Source organism: Motacilla alba, chromosome Z (genome assembly GCF_015832195.1).
Source record: "Motacilla alba alba isolate MOTALB_02 chromosome Z, Motacilla_alba_V1.0_pri, whole genome shotgun sequence".
NCBI lineage: Eukaryota > Metazoa > Chordata > Aves > Passeriformes > Motacillidae > Motacilla > Motacilla alba.
In genome coordinates this window covers 42,917,123-42,939,832 of record NC_052046.1, presented here as the reverse complement: position 1 = coordinate 42,939,832, position 22,710 = coordinate 42,917,123, and the positions used below count along the sequence as shown (strand labels likewise).

General features: G+C 46.1%; 1 protein-coding gene across 6 annotated transcripts in view; it reads left to right on the top strand.

Moving 5' to 3' along the window:
• Positions 1 to 463: 463 nt before the first annotated feature.
• Positions 464 to 22,710, top strand: part of TRABD2A (TraB domain containing 2A) — a 95,695-nt gene continuing 73,448 nt past the window's right edge. For all 6 annotated transcript variants that reach the window (XM_038125694.1, XM_038125697.1, XM_038125692.1 and 3 more), the window contains exons 1-2: positions 464 to 1,018; positions 8,885 to 9,445. In XM_038125694.1, coding sequence (XP_037981622.1) covers positions 896 to 1,018; positions 8,885 to 9,445 — 684 coding nt within the window. In that variant the 5' untranslated portion in view covers positions 464 to 895. The remainder of the gene's footprint in view (positions 1,019 to 8,884; positions 9,446 to 22,710) is intronic.

Genomic DNA, 22,710 nt, shown 5'->3' with positions numbered 1-22,710 from the left:
TGAAGATTTAAACACTAGCCTCCTCGGCAGGGACAGTTGAATTTCACTATTAGAGACCAATACATTCTTTGGTGTGTTTTTGATCATGTAAGGACCAAACTTAGAGCGCGTTACTAATGACACCAAGGTCACAGTTCGATACCTGTATAGGCCATTCGCTGGAAAGTTGGGCTCAACAGTCCCTGCGGGTCCTTGCAACTCAGAATATTCTGGTGATGCTGTGACTACTGCTTATGCGAAGCACACTGGACGCACAACTTTGGAATGGCCGCCCATGAAACAAGAATGAGTCAAAATAATTCAAGACAACGGGCAATATGAAAGCTTGTGAAGAATCACAATATTCCATTTAATATTCTCTTAAGGAGAGCAGTAGGAAGAGCAGAGACACAGGCGGGCTGGCCCGGGGAGGACAGAGGGGAGCTGCGCTCCCTGCGGGCCCGGACGCGGCGGGCTCGCCGAGGGCTGCGGGACGGGGGGCGCGGCCGCCGCAGCCCCTCGGGGCCAGGAGACGTCCCAGGGTGGCATTGCCCGGCCGGAGGCTCCGGGACTCCCCCGATGCCGCCCCACCGCCCGCCTCCGCTGCGACGAGCCCCGCGCCCTCCCCTTCCTCCCCCCGCCCCGCAGGGGACCTTTTAAGAGGAGGGGGCAGTGGCTGGAGGGCTTGGCGGGGGACGGGGCTGCTCCTGCGAGAGCTCTGGGATTGAATCGGACGGCCAAAACCTAACAGGGAAGAGGAGGAAGGAAAAAAAAAAGCGACAAAGGAAGTCAAAGGAAAAGAAAAAAGAAAAGAAAAGAAAAGAAGTGAAACGGGAGGTGCGGAAGCACAGAAAGGTGGGGGGACTAAACAGAAACAGCAGGGGGACGCGGTGCGCAGGCAGCGCGCAGCGCGGGGATGATGAGCCCCGGCGGGCTGTGCCGCCTGCTGCTGCTGCTGCTGCTGCTGCTGCAGGGCTCCCTCCTCCTGCTGGCCACAGCCCGGCACGGCCGCGCCGCCGCCTGCCCGCTCCGCAGAAAGGTAAGCGCCGCCCGTGGTGCCCTCCTGCCCGTGGTGCCATCCTGCCCGGGGTGCGCTGCCGTCCGTCCCGCCCCGCCCCGGCAGCGCGGGGGACGCGGGTCTGGGCCCCTCGGGGTGCGGTGACGGGAGAGGGCAGCGTGCGGGGCCGCCCCGGCCGCGGCTGAGTCCCCTCTGTCAGGCGGGCGCGGTGCGCAGGGCTCGGGCGGCGAGCGCTCGGCAGCGGCTCCGCCGCTTCCTGGGACTGCGAGGCAGGGTGGTGGGACCATGCATGGCCGGGGGGGAGGATCCTGGGGTGAACCCCAGCAAGATCTTTGCCTGCGGTGAGTGGGAAGAGCTGCGCTGTTCGCCAGAAGGCAGACTGGCCGGGAGTGACTCGCCAACACCATCCCGCGCAGGGTTACCGCCTGGTCCCACTTCAGAACGCCGAGCGTGCTGGAACAGGTTCGGAACAGCAAATGGCCGTTGGCGTGAGAACGCGCTTTCCCGTTATGTTAGGTTTTGTTCATCTCCTAAACTTAGCAGCCTGACCGCAGTAGCTGGGAGCAGCGTGATCTGACTTAGCTCCAGTGGGTGGTTAGCGCAGCAGAGGATCCCTGCTGCAAGTTAGGGGTGATGTTACGGCCACTGTGTAGCTGGTGTAGACGGTGTCTGTCATTTCCGTGAAAGAACAGAAAAAGTCGTTCTTGTTGAAGCTTGAAGCTTCTGAGACAAAAGTACCAAATATGTAGGAAAAGCCTTCTTGAACTTTGTGTTAACAGGCCATCTGTGCTGTCTGTTGGCATCTACTGGGACCTGATGTGCTTCTGGATATGTGTACTGCCACTTCACCTTCCCTCCCAGGCAGGGTTAACTCCACCAGCACAGCTCTTAAGGAAACTGGAAGCCCTTAGAAGTAAGTGCAGACCTGCTGCACTGGGGAGGTGCCAAAGCCACAGCAGGCTGACTGCAGGGTAGGTGTGAGAAAGTTTTGTGACTGAAGAAGGTCTGCTCTGTGTCTTTACTCCTCTCTCTCACCTGCTCACACACCTACAGGTAGCCCTTGTACTTGGGGGCCTTCCTGCCCCTGTGAGCATGCTGGTTCCCCAGAATATCTTCTCCTAGAATTTAGGGCTTTATGGAGTCAGCCATATGCCAAGCTACATGCACTTCACTGGAGGTGTCTGCCTGAGCTTGAGTTAAACAGAGCCTACCCCTACCTTGTGAGATGATGTCTTTACAATTTGCTTGAAATCAATTTGTCAACTGGATTTATAGGTGGCCAGCTGTGACACTGCTGTGAAGCCAGGTCAACCCGTTGGAGTGGGTATCTCCTCCTTGAGGGCATGAGGTGTAAAAGATGTGGGCCGGTATGAAACTACTGCAAGGAGCTAGTGAGAGCAAGTACAAAGAGGACAGCTCCTGAGCAGAAGTCGTACTTGTCGAAATGGATAACTTCACAGGTTGGGTGGGACATGCAGGAAGTTTTTTTCAGAAGCAATTGACTGGACTTCTGCCAGTTGCTAGCAAGACTGGAGGTGTAATGTGTTAATGGCAGGTAATTATCTGCTGATTAAGCTGTCATTAAAATGTGAGACCACCTGTAGTTCTGGAATAGGCAGGCCGTTTCCGAGGGTCATTAGGATAGTGGTAATAACCACACTGTCTAGGAATGGCAGTGTCTGCCTTATTTACAAAACTGTGGAGTTTATCCTTATGAATATTTGCATGAACTCCTTAGGGAAAATATATTGTCTTGTTCCTGCCTCACCACGGATGGGTTTTTAATTTACTTTAGTTCTTTATAGGATTCCTTTCCTTACCTCTCTTAGACAGGTCTAAATTTCTTCTTTTTTGTTAGGTTGCCTCAGTCTCTGCCATGAAAAAAGTATCTGCATTGTTGCCTGAAAAGCTGCTATTTTAAGGAATGAACCTACAATATTTCAGAAGGCTTTCTCATCATGACTCAAAATTATAGTTAAAGCTACAACATTAGCTGTGCCTAATCATTCTCAAAAACAAAAAAAAAGACATTGAAAACAATTAATTTAAAATAAAGTATGCTGGAATCTTTTTGGGTTGTATTCCAGATACTAAGTAATGTGGTCTGGTACTGCTTTCTTTCTGCTTAACATTGGAGTGTATTGGAAAAATCAAAGCCAGAAATCAGGGATTAATTGTGGAATGCTTGTAGTTGTAGTTGGATAGTATTTTATGATGTGTTGTTCCTGATAGAAGGCCAATTAATATTTATGGCTGCTTTTACCAATATATGCCCTTCAGCAGAACAAGTCTCTATATGTCTGTTCTTAACCTGTGGCTTTTTAGTTAAAAAATTTATTTTTCATTCCTGGCACTTTGGATGTGTTCTTTTAGTAGCTGTAGCCAGTGCAGTGTTTATTCCCCAAGAGAGTTCTACTTTCAGTCTTAAGCTGAGTTTGAGAGTGTCAGTAATGCAAGTGGGCAAAAGCTCAATTTAAGTACTATTAAAAATGTGGCTAACATTTTTGTGTGCATTACCATAGTTGCGTGGGCATGTAATGGGGTGAGTAAAATCTTTGCCCCAATTAGGTATAAAGGAACATGACAAGATAGGATGCCAGGATAGATAAGAGAGAAGGAGAAAGCCATAATAGGGCTGCCTGCCTGGGTGAAATATTGCATGCCATGTGCTTTGGCTTCTGTAGCTAGCAAGAAATGTAAGGCAATATTGTGGATTGAGAAACAGTGCATTTCTGGGCTGAGGTTTGGAAGGTGTGGTTGTGAGGTCAAGTGGTGAATATAAGGGGTCCTGAAAGACAGTGAAGCCACAGAGGGCATCTCCCTGCATAGTACACTTTGGGCTTTGAAATGTATGCATACAATGTATGTCTACATAGATGAGATAGAAGATGGAAGGAAGCAGAACTCATGTAGAAGGAAGCAGACCAAGTGTAGGTTGTCCATGTCTGGAGTTCTCATCCAGTTCTTCAGTCTCTAGACTGTTTTTCTTTCCCTCTGAGGCTTCATTCCCTGCATCACCACAGCCTTCTATCTATGATTTTCTGTTTAGTTTTTTATGCTCTCATGCTCTTCTAGATGTTTGGAGTGCTGTCACTAGATAAATTCTTTGTTCCTCCTGGTGTTTTTCTGAATTGTTTTCTGGATGTTTGCCAATTTTACTCTTGTTAGTATGTCATTCAGCCCAATTTGAGATAGTTTTTGTTGGGGGGGGGGGAAGGAAGACACTTTATCTGATTTTCTTTGGCATTTCTCTTCCAGAAGAATCATTGCTGCTTCACTTGAAGTGATGTATGATAGCTGACAAATGCAATAGTATTTGTGTATTTGAAGACTACAGGATTTAGAGATCCTATAATGGATCTCTAAATAGTGCTGGAAAAGCAAGCTGTTGGTTAAAATGAACAAAATCTGAGGCTTGGGGTTTTTTAATCAAAAAGAAGGAACCTCAGCTCCCAAGGAAGTACCCTTGATGTGCACCATGCTTTTGCAGAATTTTTGCAGTGGCTGACACTGATGTCCTGTCACGTTGGGGAAGTGTTGTTTGTCCCTGTGTGTCCTCATTGCAACTCAGTGGACAGTTTGTTCCCTGCGCAGCCTTGGTTGAGAAGGAGGTTTTCCAAGCCTTGTGGTAGGGAGTGGTTCCTACAAGTCCCAGTGCATTCTCTGTGACAGTGTCAGCTTTTTCACCTGGGGAGGCAAGGAAGAGGAGAAGTCATCATGCAGTGGTGCTGAGCACTCAGAAATACTTGGATCTGATGATTTCTTGGACGTTTGTGTGGCAGCAAGTTGGGAGACCTGTGTTCTCTTGTGAGACTGCCCTTCTTTCCCCTTGATGAGTTCTTTTCCCATGATGAGTAATGCATTGACTACCACCTGTAAATTGTAGAGTGGAGGCAGAAATATGTATCTATGCATCTTGATCTATTAATGAACCTTTTTGTTGTTATGCTGCTGGAACTGAAATTCCTCAAGCTGCACAGCCCAGCCACTGTAAGCCTCCAGAACAACACTTTGACTGTAATTTGTTTGTTTTATAGCACCATTTTTTGTTGCAACAGCTGTGTTAAAAGATCTTACTGCAAATGAAAATTGGGCTGTAGCACTTTTGTCTACTGCATGCTCTCAGGGAAGCGAGGTGCTGCAGTGGTGGTGTATGGTGTGATGCTGAACAAGCCTCGGCACTGCTCCTGTGCTGTTTTATGGCTACCTAGAGCGCTGTATAACAACTTCCCTTTTATGGTATTGGCTGAGATTATATCCTTGCTTTTCCCTCTCACAAGCTGCATTGAGACATACAAGAGCTCCAGGAGGTCTGCAGAGAGATGGGAGTGCCTGAAGGTAGAGCAGGGGAAGACAGGCCTGCTCAGGCACACCAAGGGCTTTGCCTCTTCCCCACTCGCACAGAGCAGTAACAGGAGGCTGTTTGCAGGGATCTGGCACAGAGGCTGGGATTCCAGTTTCCACTTTGGAAAGAAAAGGAGATGCCAAAGGAGTGTGAGGCACTAGCACATCCGGAGCAGCTGTAGTGCCAGCTTTTAGAGAGAGAGCGAGCTTTGAGAGCTCCCCATGTACCATCACTTGGTGATGGTAACAACTGCTGGTGCCTGGAAACTGATTCTGCGGGGTCAGGGGAGTTTCTCATCAGAGGTGGGACACTGAGGTTTTCTGTCCTCTCATGCTGGCTCCAAGCTTTCTGTGGAGGTCTGAGTGGTGCTTAGGGTGATTTCTCGAGTTCGTGACTACTCCTTTTGACGTGCAAGTGCCATCAGGAGGGCTCAGCTGCTTTGCTTTGTAATGTTAGGTTCTCAAGAACTGTGTGAAAATTTTTGTTAAGTCTCAGCCTGCTTTCCTTCTGCCTGTACTACAGGCTCTTTAAAGGAAGACTTCATGTACTCTGTGCCTGATGGCCTGTTTTATTTCTTCAGAGGTACCACTGGTACCAGGCAGTATTACCCTGCTTTCAGTGTCTGATCATGAGAGTTGTGGGGAAAAGCCAAGGGAAAAAAAAAAGAGTATAATGCCAAAAGCCTTTCTAGCTGGGCTGTGTGCAGTAGTCCAGAGCAGTGCTAATGATTGTGTTAAAGTCTGCTACCAGTCATCTGGGCTTGAGCCTTCTTGCTGGATTTATTGAGGAGCTGAAAAGCTGGCTGGTGACCACTTGTTCTGTATGATTCCTTGCAGTTGTAGCTGGTTTTGTGCACTCCCACGAACATGATCAGACTTGTGTGAAGAGAAGTAGTATTGACCTCCTAACCTCATGCCTGTCCCAGGTGCCTCCTCTGTCTTTATACTTGCAGTAGATGGAAAGCAGCACTTCTGGTCCTTCCTCCATGCTGCCTGACCACTACTTGCAGTTCATTTCTCACCACAGTGGTATGCCCTTTCATTTTCCCCTTCTGAGTAATATTGGGGGAGAATCCTCTCTCTTTTCCCTCTTGTTTTACTTTGCATATTCATTCTTCTGTATTTATTCCAGGTCTATGTTAGATTTTTATTCACCTGTTGCGCTGTATCTTTTGTACCCCTTGGGGCTCTCAATGTTTCTCAACACTTCTTCCTTCTTCCCTGAAGACCTGAACATGGTCTTCAGGAGAGTTTTTGTGCTCTGTAATTCAGGTGTGCATTCTGGGACTGTCCTGTAGGATTTGGAGTTGTAGGATGGTGTTGCCAGGATCTGAAGTATCCTTCAGAGTCTTGATATGCTGCAGAACAGTCTGAAGAGCCCTTTGGAGTATATTTGGTTTGTACAATGCTCTTGGGCACATGGTGCAGTTTTTGGGGCTCTCCCATACAGCTCCAGGAGTTGGATTTCAATGATTCCTGTGTGTCCCTTTCAGCTCAGGATATTCTATATTCTGTAGTCCATGCAGGTGAAGTGGCTGGTGGTAGCACTTTGCTGAAGTGCTGCCTGATGTACAGAGCTAGTGGAGAAGTTTGTCTGGGATGAGCCATTGCAGAACTGTCTTTAAGATTAACCTTTCTGACCCTGAGTCTTTAGTGTCAGAAGTTTATAGGCAATGTGCTTCCAGTAAATTCCTCCAAGCAGCCTGTTCTGCCTTTGGCAGTCAGGCAGGCTTCTTAGATCAGCACACATGCACAGTTAGCCCCAGTGCTGAGGTTAGAGTTATCTGCTGGCTCAAGACTGACCAGATGTTTGAGTGCATCTGGAAGCCTGTTCTCTCACTTAGACATGCAGAGGCTACCTCTTCCTGTCTGTGCAGACAGACACTGCTTGTATCCATTGTTCCAGTAAATACTGTGGCACCAGTGGGGTGCTGTGGATGATGAAGGCTGTGCCTGCTGCTGATGTAAAGTGACTTGAAAGGATTCAAGCAGGATCCATGTTGTCTCATCTGCTTTTTGTCCCATGGGAACACCACAACCCTGTACTGAGGTATTTTAGGTGATGCTATGAGGTGTATTTTCCAGCAGAACAAATTTAAATCGGATTCTGACTTCCTGATGGCTGTGGGTTTTGAAAGGTTTTAAAAGCCAATTTAAAAAAAGATTTTTTTTATCCCTCTGTGTTTATAAGTGGTTACCCTGAAACCACAGGCCAAGTTTGGCCTGCAGAAAAAATTTTTCACTTATTTTCCAATTGCATGGTCTTCTCTGCTACTTAAGAAAGAGTGCTGGGCCATGAGGGGTCTTTAGTGGGTGTCTGTCTACCATATGCAAAACTTTATTTCTGCCTGTTCCAGCAGGTCTGCCTGCCAGCTGTGTTTTGTGTTACTAATTTTCTTGGTGTCTTGCTGTTGTGTTATAATCCCAGCTGTCAACCAAGCACCACACTCATTAAATTCCCATTCCCTGCAAGAGAGGTTGCAGGAGAGCACTGGAAGGGTGAATTGCTGGGTTCAGATAATGACAACTTAATAGTTAAAGCAAAAATAATAAACACAAGCAAAGCAAAACAAGGAATTCATGCACCACTTCCCAGGGCAGGCAGGTGTTCAGCCATCCCCAGGAAAGCAGGCTCCATCACGCGTAGCAGTGACTTGAGAAGACAAACCCCATCATTCTGAATGTCCTCTCTCCTCTTCCCCCACCCTCCCTGGCTTTTTGTGCTGAGCATGGTGACATATGGTATGGAATTTGCTTTGGTCAGTTAGGGTCAGCTGTCCTGGCTATATCTCCTCCCAGTATCTTGTGCACCCTCAGCATGCATGCTTGCAGTCATATGACAGAGAGAAAAGGCCTTGGCTCTGTGCAAGCACTGCTCAGCACTAACAAAAACATCTCTATAATGTCAGCACTATTTTCAGCACAAATCCAAAACTCAGCCCCACACCAGCCACTGTGAAGAAAATGAAATCCACCCCAACTAAAATCAGCATAGTCAAATGGGAAGTTCACCCATGATGATGCACCACCTTCTGACTAAGAGTCACAGCAGTTTCTTTGATGAAAGGTGCCTTGCTGTGCTGAAGTGCGAGGTGAAAGTGATAGAAATCTTGCTGTCCTGCTTTGCTTCAGCAAATGGTGCCAATTTTTGACTTGATGAAAGGCAGAAGTTGGGTAAGTGTTGTGCCTGAATCATGGCGTGCTAGGGCTGTGCTCTGCTGCTGCTTTTGGTAGATACCCGGATGATGTATCAGGTGATGCTATTGTTGAGAAGACACAGTGTTACCTTTCAGGAGGAGAAAGCCCAAGACAATATTCTTATGTTTTTATTTCATGAAAATGGAATTTTTACCTCAGGACCTGAGAAAAACAATGGTCAAAGAGGACTTTATGTGAGCAAAGTCACTTTAGGAAAAGTCCATGCTGGCCAGCTGCTGAGCCAGGTGACCTGCTGGCTTGGCAACATGTTTTCCTTAAGCCCTGTGCTGCAGTGGCCTGGCGTAAACCTGTGTACTTACTCAGCTGTGTCTCCCTCTCTCCCAGCAAAATGAGCTGAACTCCTTCCTGTGGACAATCAAGAGAGATCCCCCATCTTATTTCTTTGGCACCATCCATGTCCCATACACACGTGTCTGGGATTTTATCCCAGAGAACTCCAAGAAAGCCTTCCAGCAGAGCCACATCGTGTACTTTGAGCTGGATCTCACTGATCCCTACACCATCTCAGCTCTCACCAGCTGCCAACTCCTGCCACAGGGGAAGAACCTCCAAGATGTGCTGCCCCGAGACATCTACCGCCGGCTGAAGCAGCACCTGGAGTACGTCAAGCTCATGATGCCATCTTGGATGACCCCAGACCAACGGGGCAAAGGGCTGTATGCAGACTACCTCTTCAATGCCATTGCTGGCAACTGGGAGCAGAAGAGGCCAGTCTGGGTGATGCTGATGGTGAACTCCTTGACAGAGGTAGACATCAAGTCACGAGGCGTGCCTGTCCTGGATCTGTTCCTGGCCCAGGAAGCGGAGCGGCTGAGGAAGCAAACGGGTGCTGTGGAGAAAGTAGAAGAGCAGTGCCACCCGCTCAATGGGCTGAACTTCTCCCAGGTGAGGTGGAGTGGTGTGCAGGGTGCTAGGCTAGCTGCTGGGCTGGATATCACAGCAGAAACAGCATGGGCTGGGGTGCGGGGTAAGTGCTTTCTACCCAGAGACTTGTGTCTGCTACCTGCAGCCCACGCCTTTGTCTGCATCCTCGGGAGAAATTGCTAGCACAGGATCAGGCCAGAGCTGAATTCATCCAGGCCTGGCCTGGGAAGACCCCTGTTCTCTACCTTGGGCAGCCATGGGCATGTTCTACCCTCAGAGACACAGGACCTTTGGATGTGTGCTCTCTAACTCTGACTGGGCTGCCCTGCAGGAGCTCAGAACAGGTTGGGGCTCAGTCTCCAAACTTGTTTTTGTAATAGCAAGTTACAAAGAAAGAAGGGATTACTTGGGGAAAGCAGGGATGTTGTGAGTAGTGCTGAGATGTAATTGCTAGCTGGAAAGCATCACAGTGAATATTGTGATGCCCTCAGAAACAGGGGCTCATCACCCACAATCGGAAAAGTATTTTTTGTTTGTTGGGTTTTTTTTTTTCTCTTCCTTTGTTACCAGGTCAGGACAGCACAGCTTTCTTCCGTGAGCTTCACAGGCTAGTATAGGCCCTGGTGCAAAAGCCTTTGTGTTTGCAAACCTGTTTGAGTTCAGCACTGTTGTTCATGCTGCAGAATGACCCCTATGTTGTCCATGTGTTGCATGAGGTGCTCCTCTCTGAACAAAATATGCCAGGCAGTGGTGTCTGTTGTTGTCTGTGCCCAGAGGGATCACAGGCATAGCGTTGCTCTCTGGCATGGGATACCTAGCAGGGTGGTGCTAGTTTGAGGAGGTGAGCGGCACTTGCTTAGGAATAATCAAGACTTGCATTTTGCAGTATACCCTAGTAGCCCAGGATGGGAGGGCCTTTAGTCATAGGGCTGGGGAGTTTTGTGTGATGTCTGACCTTCTCCCCTGCATCCTGAAGCCTGTCCTGTCACTGATGCATGGTTTGGAAGGGAAAGAGCGGAAGGCGAGTGCTGCGCAGCAAGAACAGGGACAGCAGCCCAGGGCAAATGTCTGATGTGCTGCTACCGCAGACAGCATTGGTATGGGGACCATGGTACAGGGAATAGTACAACAGTCCAGGCTGCATCACTTGAGCAGTCCTTAACTGCAGGCAGACCTTCTGCACTTCTCTTTTCCACTGTCTGGAGCTGGGCAACCTCATTAGCATCTCCAGTCTTTTGCTTAACACAGTGCTTTGAATTCTTATGCTGTTGCTGTTTGCTTGCAGCTAACCTGGAATAGGTTGGGAAGTCCCTCCTTTTCCAGCTCTTACCTGGCTGAGGATTTATAAACATTACTGCCCATGTTTTTCTTTTGCTGGCATTGCCCCTATAGTTTATCATTATAGAAGTGGAGGTGGGGGCATTTTTATCCATTGCCTTGTAAGAAAGTGGTAGGGAGACTGAGATGTATTGACTGCAAATAATATCCCTGCTAAGCTCATGTAAATATTGACTCTTAGGCCTTCACAGCTTTCTTCAAAGAGCAGCTGGTTTTGTGCTGTTTAGCAGATGGGATAAATACCAAGTGATCCAAGAAGCTGCATGGGCAAGGGACACAGAGCTGCAACATTCAGAATTATCCAGCTTTCTGAGAAGGCCAGAGAGACAAAATCTGCAGGAGAATCTAGCCTCTAGTTGCGAAAATCATACCCTGGGGTTGCCCCATAGTGAGTGGAATTGTGCATTTGCATCACAAGGGCTGCAGCTCCTTCCCGCCCTGCTCACTTCCCAGGGAAGGAGCACACTGTCCCTTGTGGGAGCAGGTCTGGAGCAGCTACTGCACTGCAAATTCATTCCTCCATTGCTGTGCACTACTAGAATTCCAATATGGGCAGCTCAAGAAAAAGGAAAACCAGAGGCAGATGATTTTTGTGCTTCTAAGCCAATTTCATGGCTGTTTCACAAACTGACTTGTGAACTCTCATGGTTGGCAATTGTGTAAGTCTTTGATTTCAGAGCTTTCTTGTCAGTTTGTTCAGGCAGTAGAGTTAATTATGTGTTTAATAGAAACCAAACAAAGAGTTTGAAGTAGGCTCTTTGGAAAATATTTTCTTTAGTGTGCTGCTGTTTGGAAACCCTCAGTATTGGGCCACTTCTGCACAAACACACAGGCGTGACTTAGAAACTTTTGTTGGGGAAAGTTAAACAAAACCCATAAGCAATACTCTTAACACTGTACAAGAAATATCATAGAATCACAGAATGGTCTGACTTGGATGTGACCTCAAAGATCACTTAGTTCCATCCCCTCCACCATGGGCAGGGACACCTTTCATTAAGACCAGGTTGCTCAGAGCCCATCCAACTTGCTCTCAAACACTTCCAGGGATGGGGCATCCACAACTTATCTGGGCAATCTGTGCCGATGCCTTACCACTCTCATAGTAAAGAATTTCTTCCTAATATCTAATCTAAACCCACTCTGTTTCACTCTAAAGCCATTCCACCTTGTCCCTTGTAAAAAGTCTTTCTTGTAGGCTTCCTTCATACTGGAAGGTGCATTATAAGTCACCCCAAAGCCTTCTCTTCTCCAGGCTGAACAATTCCAATTGTCCCAGCCTTTTCCTACAGGACAGGTGCTCCTTTCTTCTAATCCATCTTGGTGGCCTGCTCTGGACCTACTCCAACATATCCATGGTGCTGGGACCCCAGAGCTGGATGCAGGGTTCCAGGTGGGCTCTCACCAGAGCAGAGCAGAGGAGCAGAATCCCCTCCCTCCCCTGCTGCCCACACTGCTTTGGATGCAGCCCAGGACACGTTTGGCTTTCTGGGCTGGGTCATGTCCAGCTCTCACCCACCAGCACCCCCAAGTCCTTCTCACAGGGCTGCTCTCCATCTGATCATCCCCAGCCTGTCCCCTGATTCTGGGGGTTGTCCTGGCCCAGGTGCAGCACCTGGCACTTAGTCATGTTAAACTGCATGAGATTCCCGTGGACCTACTTGTCAAGTTTGTCCAGGTCCCTTTGGATGTCATCTAGGCACATGCTTTTTTTCTTACCGCAGAATCACAGAGAAATTATTTACTTAGCAGAGAAGCAAGTTCGATGTTTTCAGTTTGTTTCTGCATAGGGTTTGCTTTTTCTTTCACATCCAAAATTATTCTTCTGGCTGGTAAGGCAGACTCCCAAGCCACTTCCAAACCATACATTGTTACTGGCTAGGTCCCTGTTTTGATCCATTCTATTGAGCAAGGCCTTGATGCTGTATATTATTGCAGGTGAAGGTCTGGAACAGTTTATTGTTGTCTCCCTGGGCAAAATGCTCAGTAACTGCAAACTACAGACAAACCCAACTTAGCAACTTCCTTCTCCTTGTGAAGAGAAAACAGCAAAAATGAAAAAAACCCAATCAACCAACCAAACAAGCAAAAAAACCTCCAAAACCAAAACCAAAAACCACATAAAACAGCCAACAGTGCCTGTCAAGGGGCTCTTTTTTTTTTTTTTGGGCTTTTGTACCAAAGACTTTTGGTTTATCACTCTCTGATTTTACCTGCCAAATCTCTCTGTTCATGCTCAGCTCAGGCTGTCTACCCACATTGCCAAATCATAAAAGTATCATTTTTGTTCAGAACACAATGATGTGTACACAATCTGTGAAATACTTTACTGCCTTCTCAATCCCTCTCTCTTGTTCCAAGTTCTGTGCAACTTCAGGAGTATGGATAGATTAGTTTGTCTTCATGCCAGGTCCACGGTGTTTATTTTTCCTCTTTCATGCTGTTTTCCATCCTAGTTTGTCTTACAGACTTGTTCTCCCACTCCACCTTCTTTGCTGGGTAGGGCCTCTCTTGCCACGATACCCTGCAGAGGTCTCATTCCTAGCTGTGTCTGGGCTTTGTAGCTATGTATGATCTGCCACTTGACTTCCAGCATGGAGTCAGTCCCTCCCAACTCTTTCTTTACAATTATGCATGTGCTTACATGTTTGCTGTATTGTGGGCATTAGTGCCCCACCCCACAACAGCTTTGCTGTTGGCTTCAGTAGTGTCATGAACATCAGCTTAGTACTGGCTCAGAAGACGAGCAAGTGTTGGCCCTTGTACTGTGCCAGGCACTTGCTTTGGTACACTAAGTTGGTGTCCAGGCTGTATTCCTCACAAACTGATCTCTGCTTGAACACAAGAAGGTTAGACTTATGCCTACTCTTTATGTGGACCCATGGTTAGGTGTGTAAGCACTGTTCAGTCATCACTACTTCCTAGCCATGACCCTGTCCAGCTTGGCTTTTTCAATACTGGGACACTTTGTAGAAGATTCTTTTACCTGTTCTTGGTTTGAGAATTGTTTCTCCACATGACTTTGCTGTGGTTATACCTTGTCACAGCATTCTTCCCACCTGAGCATTTGATTACATTGCTGCATATTCAGATGCAGTCTTCAGAGCTGCTTGGGATGCAGTAGGAAGCCGGGAGCCACTGCTCATGAAATCCTGGCTCCTGTCATCCCTGTTCTGGCTGCAGGGCGACAATCAACCCTTGATGTCGCCTGTCTGCGGGGATGCCAACTATCGTCAGCGATGAAAGAGGTGGGAATGACTGAGGATTGATTAGAGGCTCGTTTATGAGAGCATCAGATGTAATCGCATTTAGGAAGGTCAATCTCAGAAGACAAGATAATGCAGAAGACATGCTAATATATACCCTTGACTATAGCTCTTCTGTGTCCTATCCAGCTAATCAACAATTTTACTACCTTATATGGAAACATAGCTTACCAATCACTAACAGGGTTACCTTATATGAAACTATGACATAGTCTTTATTAACATAACAATCCCACAATCTTCTATGTGAAACCCCATAACAAGCAACTTAAGTAACGCACTTTACCTTAGCTTATTCAACTGTCTGTTTAATCAACCTATAATATTATGTCATGCCTAAACTGGCAGACTCTTTAGCTCAACAACAGCATCCATCTTGGTGGTACCCACACAACTCTCCATACTGTGTGTAGACATTCTCTCTCTTCAGCGCTTTGCATCCCATGATTTTAGGTTGATACCTTCTAGATAGTCAGCCTAAGCAAATTCACTCTTAGTCCCTGCCAGTCCAACTCCCACATCTCCCCCTTTCTGTTGGGCAATAAAAATTCCTTACAAAGATTTTTGCAAAATCTTCTGTAAACAACTCACTAAACATTGTGGTAATACCATAACACAACAACTATTACAAGAACTAACAACTATTACAAGAACTAACAATCATGTCTTAACTAGAGATAACAACCAACCTGATAAGCCACAACCTTTAAACAGTCTTTTTAACCAGTTCTTAACATTTTCACTTGTAGTTTCTTTACTTCTTCCTTTAATAGTTGGATGCGCCAGTGTATCGACTCACTATGGTCAGACAGGTTCATGCAGCATAATCCTTCAAAGTCTTGGCATCCATGCCCTTAAGCCAGAAGCAGAAAGTCTCCTTGTATAGCAGAAAGCAACCCTGTCTATGAGTGGCATGCCTAATGCTACTGACATCTGTTAATAGACCACTTAGACCACATAACATTGATTTGCTTACTCAGCCAACACCCCAAGCTATCCAATTGTTTTAGTGCTTTTGCTACATTAACCCAAGATGCCAATATGGATACTGCAATTCTTTTTAGTTTGTTCCAATAAATGACCTCATTTTTACATTCTGATTCAAATTGATGGATGAATCTTTTTTCTTGAGTTTCTCTATTGGAATTAGCGTGATGTTGGGTGTTAGTAGAGTAAGTCTACCCAGGCTGCATGGTCCACCTTTAATGTGTGATGGAAGGGCAGGCCAGGCCCTATCCCCACAAATGAAAAACATTCCTGGTGGCAGCTGTAGGGGCCTGATACTGGACCATGAAAGTATGGGTGATGTGTTATTGCACCAAAGGTTTTCATTTTCATAGACAGGGTGGTAAGGAGAAACATCTCACAGAGCTGACTGATCTTCTCCAGCTTGAATAATTAAATAGTCACAATAGTCCATTCTAACTGAAACAAGGAGCTCTAGCTCCTGAAGTTCCACGGTTGCTGGTAGCTCTGAGATAAGCTATTGAAACTCTGGGCTGCTGGGTCTATGGTGGTTGTGGGCATGAGCTGCTGGGGTATTTATGTCATCACACGGGGCCACCCCATGCTCCGCTTGAGGTTTCCCAGCAGTGGCTTGCTGTCAACAACATATTTTGAGTGGCATTGGCTTGGGTGATGATGAGTTCTCTTACAACTGGAGGATATATTTAGAGTTTTAGATTTAAGCCAGTCTCTTTTAATGTATCCTTGCTTGCCACATCCATAACATGGGCCAGGACCTTGCTGTTGCAGCCCTTTTGGAATGGCTTGCATTGCTGTTAAAGCTTCAGCAAACCCTTGGCCTACAGCTTGTGCATGTAGGGTTACAGAGTGCTCTGATGTCCTGAGGCGATTCGACCATTTGCATTGTCCAGGCTCTGGTGGAAAAAGGTATTACACTCTGAATTTGCATTAGATACAGCCAATTTCTTTACCAATTCATCTCTTGCGCTTTCGTGTGTAACTTGTCTCTCTAGAGCTTGTCTTTGGTGCTCAATGTAAGGCTCATTAGGCCCTTGCTTTATTTGTACAAAGTCTAGTGTAAGCATATTGCCATCGGGCACTTGCATAAGTGCCTTTCTTGCAGCATTTTTTATGTTATCTAAGGCTTGCCTCAGGAGGTTTATTGCCTGGTCCTCAGGTTGTTTGTGTGATCTATAGTCAATGCTACCAAATCTTGATTACACGTGTAGTCCACCAACAATTGATTTAATAGCTTTTTTCACTCCCATAAGGTATACTGTGTTGGTGATAGCAGCATTGTCATTAAATACTTCAAATCGTAAGGGGTTAAACATAAGCTGTGAGGGCTGCATGAAATAAATTATTAAAAAATGGTGATTTCCTCCCATAATCCTTAGCTGCTTTATGTAGTTCCTTTATTTCCCCATAAGTCAGTGGCTCCCATTGTGGATTTGCTCCCTCCGTTCCGTACCGTGCCACAATAAACTCTGCTTCCACTTCTAGATCCCTGTCTTTAATTGCAGCTTTTTGGATCTTTTCCCAGTGGTGGGAAAAGAACCTGAGGGACATGGAGGAAGTTCCTCAGATCCAGGAGGATCAAGGTGTTCTTCTGAGGAAGAATAACTTGAAATAAAAGTAGCTTTATTCTTAGAAAGGCTATGGCAGTGATGTTTAGCCATAGCGGAGGAGGGTGGTAGGCCATGAGAAAAGATGGTGGCTTCCGTAGCCAAGATTCCAGTACTGTTTTCTGATTCCACAGAGAGGGTGTGGCCCATGGAGAGGGTGGAGTAATGGGAGGGGCCCTGGGGCAAGATGTCAGCTTGGGAGGATGCAGGAAAATGGTGGCTGACAGAAGAGGAGGAGGGGGGAAGAGGCAGAGCAGCAGGAAGGGGAGGGTCCAAGATGGTTTGGCCACTACCATCTTGGGCTGCAGGAGGAGGAGACAAGATGGCAGAAGGACGCCATCTCATCTGCACCTCTTGGCAGATTCCATCTTGCATCCTACTCACAAGGGCCAAAGGGCAAGAAGCAGAGGACTGTGCTGCTTCGGGTTGAATAGGGATAACAGAAGTACCAGAACTATTAAACTTAAATTCTAATTTTAAGGTTTCCAAAAGCGAAAAGCAACCAGCACACGGGATGCTTCAGGGTCACTCCTAGTAGCTAGATTATAATGCTTAACACCCACGGAGTCCCAAAAATCAACAGTAAAGGTAATCAAGGCCGTAGCAACAGGAAAACAAGATTCACTACATTATCCTCTTAGGCAATTGTTTTCCATGCTCAGTTAAAAGTGCCTTAAAACATCCATATATGCCCCTCTGTTCCACGGACATTCCTTGTCCCATGATAATTCCCCACAGGCTCACCTGCACTCTCGCTGCAGATGAGTAGTTGTATCCGGCTGCTTTTTCTTCCAGCCACTCCAAGTGCCTGCTTCTTGCAGCACTCCAAAATTCCTGGGGGCCTTGCTGACCGAATCAGCTAACCTCTGCTGCCTGATAGCTGATTTCCCAAACAGCTGGATCTTCTATAAAACTAAAAGTGCCTGTTTAGGCTCTGCTTGTCTTGTTCCTCCATCCACGCCCACGAGGACACGAGGAAACAATTGTGACGGGTTGGAGCAGAAGAAAAGTAGGTGACAGGTGTTAGGTGGAAAAATCTGAGAGTCCTTTATTCTTCTGCCGCAGTAACAGGAGCACTCCAGAGCGCTGCCAAATGCTGAGACCTGGAGCAAGGTGCAAGCCCAACTTATGTACACTAACATGGAACATTCTAGCAACATTCTAACCAATCACAACAGGCAATGTACCCCATATTAACATAGTAACTCTCATGATTCCCTTCGAACAAACTTTAACTCTCCCTAAGTTGAAACAATGTCCCTGAACTGAGGGTGTTGCTTTCCATGGCCTCGGGTTGATCCCGGCTATGGTTGGCTATGGCCAGGCTAGGCCATGGGACTTCCACCAGCTCCAACTCTGGCGCTGAGTGCTTGAAAGTCCTGCCATTTCCATCTTCCAGCCAGTCTCTCATATAGCTCATTGCAGATAGAAAAGGAAGCAAAATTTTCTACAGTGACCATTTTGTACAATTAGGACGTTATTGGTTTATGCTCCTACTCAAAAAACAGCCTTTGCAAGCAACAAAGTGCAGAGAGATTCTTGCTTTTCCCAGCACTTTCAGGTTCTGGATTACTAACACGATCGTGAGAACTGAAGACTGCTGCTTAGCAAATACAGCCCTTCTAGCATAACAAGAACATCATTTTTGCTGCTTAGTCTGTGTACCCACTTGGGTGAAAGGGCCACACTTGACAATCCCTTGTATAAAGTTATTATGTCGGAAAAGCTTGTATTTATGGGGAAAGTAGAAAGCAAAGACACCATTGCTTTGTTAACGAGCATTACATAACTTGTTGGTTGGTTTGGATTTTTTCCCATTCTCATGGAGTTAGAAGTAATGCCTTGAAATTAGGCACAAAAGATACAATATGAAATTGGAGAGATTTGTGCTAGTCTTCTCATTTCAAGTAAAGGGGGTTCTTGCCCCCTTGATTAGCCAGTTATAATAGTTGTCTTTAATTTCTGGAATGATGAGTGCTTCCATTCACAAAACCTTGGTTCGGGCTCATCTTTGACAAGAACAGTAATGGAAAATCTCAAAGAAAGAAAAAGCAAGGAAGGACACACAGTACAAAAATCTGCAAAGAATAGATTAGATTCTGTGGTTTAGGTTCAGATTTGGAGCAGAGCAAGGCAAAGAGCAGTTGCTTGATGAAGTAGCAGACAGAGGACCAGAGCATTTTATTGCTAAACAAGTTGGATCGGACACTGCTTGCAGTAACCTGGTTGCATCTGCTGCCCCCTGGGTGTAACTTCAAGACTTATTTGTTAGGATCGGCCTTCTTTCCTCAGGGGATGGGAACATCAGGGTTTTGTGCACATGAACTGGAGCTGGAACAACTGAATTGACCCTATATGCACCTTTAGCTGCTGAAGTCTGTGACCTAGATTTGTTTTTGTTTTCAGTTTGTGTGTAAACAAACCTGCAGACTCCATATATAAACATCAGGCATGGGGAATGGGCTGGCTGGTGGGAATGAAAATAACTAAGGCTTTGCCTATTTATTGAAATAATTACAGTTTAATTAAGATCTTTTTAACTGTCTGGGGATTTCAGGGCTCTTCCCCCAGTGAAAGTGGCATTTAGTGGTGATATGCTGCCTTTGCTTTCAGAAGGGTGGAGGGTTTGTTTCAAACAGCCAGGACTCTGTGGTAGAGCTTTGAAATCCCAAACTGTGAACTTTGCTCCTTGCACTTGCACTCCATATGCCTATCAGCTGGCTGGATTTTCCCATTAAAAATGCCCTTAGCTCAGCATATTATGCAGCAGAAACAGAACATGTCAGGTGGCAAATGTGACTTCTTCTCTGTGGCTTCTTCTGTCCTTGCTGCTCCCAAGGAGGTTCCTTGTGAGTGTCTGGCTGCCAGTTTCACAGTCAGAGCATGCCAGTGCACTTTCCTTTTCACTCAGTAAGCAAGGGCGGGGCAATGAAATGTGTGCACTGCTCTGAGAGCTCTTGTGACTGGGTTATCCTGCTAACTTCTGGCAAGTGCACTAGACTGGGTTATCCTGCTGTCCTCTGACAAGTAGAACTAAACTGGTGGGCTGGTTGGCAAGTGCATTGTGTGTCACTTGAGATCCTCCAGCTTTGGGTGAGGGCACTGTTGCTGCAGAGGAGCATAGCCCTGTCAGCAGGCGGAGGGGTGACAGGTGTCAGTGGACACTCAAGGTAGCACACAGAACCTCTGAGCAGAATGCTTTCTGGAACAGCTCAGCCAAAAGTAAGGAATGTGGAACATGGTGAAGATATGGCTATTGCTTAGTCAGCTGTTCAGGAGTGGGTTGCCCCTGTGTGAAGCTTTGTTCTGCATGTTCTCAAGTTCTGATAGAATTACAGTGATGGATCACAGTGGTTTAATGCTGTGGCTTGGTCAGACCCCTGATCCCAAGACCTCACTAACTGCCATTAGAGAACCCAAAGTATGGGACTGTGGCTGCCAGCTTTTCCCTTGGACAAAAGGGCTGCAACTGGTCTGGATACCTTGGAGGCACATGCCTGTGGAAGTTGTGGAAGACAGCTTCCTTTCACACTAAGAGCTGGACTGCACTCCTATCACCCTCCTGTCCAGTTCTGGTGAGATGGTACTTCTGGTACCACTGGCCACACTCCAGCACCTCAATATCCTTAATACCAAATACAAAGGTTGGTATTTGGTATTAAGGATATTGAGATGCTGGAGTGTGTCCAGTGCAGGGCAACAAGGCTTGTGAAGGATCTGGAAAACTTGCCTTATGAGGAGTTGCTGAGGTAGGTGGGTTTATTTAGCCATGACGAGGCCCAGGGGCGACCTGGCCCAGGACTGGATTGCAAGATCCATGGGGATCCATGTCGGCTCCTGCATCCCAACTGACATGACTCATGGTAGTGGTTCTGAAGACTGAATTTTAGTTTTCATCAGCAAATTCAGATGAAAAATAAAGCCCAGCTTTAGTTTTAATCTGTTTGATTTTGTCAGCATTTGTATTCCACTGAAGAGCCTCTGCTGTACTTGTGTGAGCATTTCAGCTGTAACCAGTTTGTCCTTTAATGCTCTATTTGTTGAGCCTGTCCCAGAAGTGCACATTTTCTATGTGTTAACTGTTAACTTAGCTCTTTCCAGGCCTAGCAGCATCTGTCTTATGACATGGCAGTCACGTGTGCTTGGTGAAGTAGCATTGTCACTGTCCTTATTTTTCCTTGTTTATGCACCTGTGTTTGGCTGTGATTCTTTGAGGCCCAGCGGTTTTCTCAACACTCATGCTTCGGGCTGTCAAAGTCCTTTTTACTCACATTGCTTCCCAGGAAAGAAAAAGTGTTAGTCATTGTTGGTCCAGTCCCTGTCTGCTCCCTGGTCAAGGTGAACTTGCAAGCCAACTTACATATTCTTTCTCATCTGCATTTTTGGGTCTTCTAAGTGCTATTTCTGTTCCCCATGTCTTCAGTATGTGAAGTGTTTTCTGTTTCTCTAAATTCCTACTGCCATACAGTCTCCTGAGAAAACTATTCATTGGTGCTGTTGTCTTACTGCAGAAAACTTGCAAAACACTATCCAGTTTTTTGGAAAGAGTATGGCTTCCATTATACTTATTGACTTAAAGTGTTTATATACTATAATTATTTGCAATAATCTTCATGAAGGCTTTTATTAGATAATTTGAAAGCTTGATTGCAAGCAGGATGAGGTTGAAAATAAGATAAGTTTTAAGATAACTGTTTCTTTTTCTGACCTAAGGCAAAAAGGAAAGAGTAGGAACAATTCTTCATTTTTTGTTGATAATAGAGAAAAGATTGGGTTCCTCAAAAAAATTTTATAATCCAGCAAGCTTAGCAGTTATGTGCACATCTACACCAGACATCATCCATTTCCAGCATGCCTGGATGAAAGACGCTCAGACACCAAGGTGTGTGAACAGTTTCAAAGGGATTAGACAGACGGGTGAAGGATAGCCACACCAGGGAAACCTATACATGTCCCAAGTGCCACCTCCAGCTCAAGACATCTCTCACTTCCTGAAAGCTTGAATTGAGGGCAGGTGTGAGTGGTGGAACTGTTCTGGAGGCTGTGGGCTTCTGCTTCACTGGGCAGATGTGGACAGTTTGTTCCCAAAATGTAACTGAGATGGGCTTGGAAGCTGATATGGAATGGGTCAGCTGAAGTAAGTTTGGCAGTGTCTGTGCTGGAGCATTCAGATGCCCACATGTTCTTCCTTTTCACAAAACTTATCTTTCTTGAGCATGCAGAGGTCACATGTGAAGAGTTGAGTATGTGGGGAGCAGTTGACTCTGAATTCTGAAACCAGGGAGAGGTTTAGGAAGGTTTATCCATGGATCTTGAGAACAGTCCTGTCAATTAAGACCAAATGTGTAACAGTGTTTAGTCTGCAATTAACTGTGATATCAATCCTGTTCTGTTACTGTTTGAGGGAAGATTTATGTAAGTGGCCTTGTGCATTTCTCAATCCCTTTGTTCTTAACAAGATTAGCAGGATTGCTAGCTTCAACTGGAACTCAGATTAATCTTTGACAAAAATAGATACACTCACTTGACTTCCACAAAGTCAGGTCTGGTAAATGCATTACAAGACTTTTCTAGCAAATAAAATTTTAGTTTTTTAAATGCAGATTTTACATGCTTTTGTGAGACCTGTTTTGCTTTTTGAGTGTGTTCATTAGCAGCACATAGTTAGAGACTGATTTGCATCTTGTGCACTCAAACCCTTCATTTCTTTATGGATCATCAGTGTATCCCACTCCCTCCATATTCCTGAAACAGCACAATGTGTGAAAAATATTTATACATATTTTAGGACCATCAGGCTGTCAAACCTCAAATTAATTGGGTTTGCAACTATGCATCAAATCTGGCTGAATTCCCTTCAAAGAAATCAGTTCTTCCGGATGCTACTTGATGCAGAGAGCAAGTATTATCCTATTGTCTCCAAGATAAAAGCTGAGATTCTGGCTGCCTTTGCTGAGTGTGTCTGGTGGACAGGTCTGGTCACACTGGCCACTTCTAATAGCTGAAGGGAGAAACCCCACTGAGACATGGTTTGTGGAGAGAATATTGTGCCTTGTTGCTGTCTTGAAAGTGCCCCATGTAGAGTTAGCCC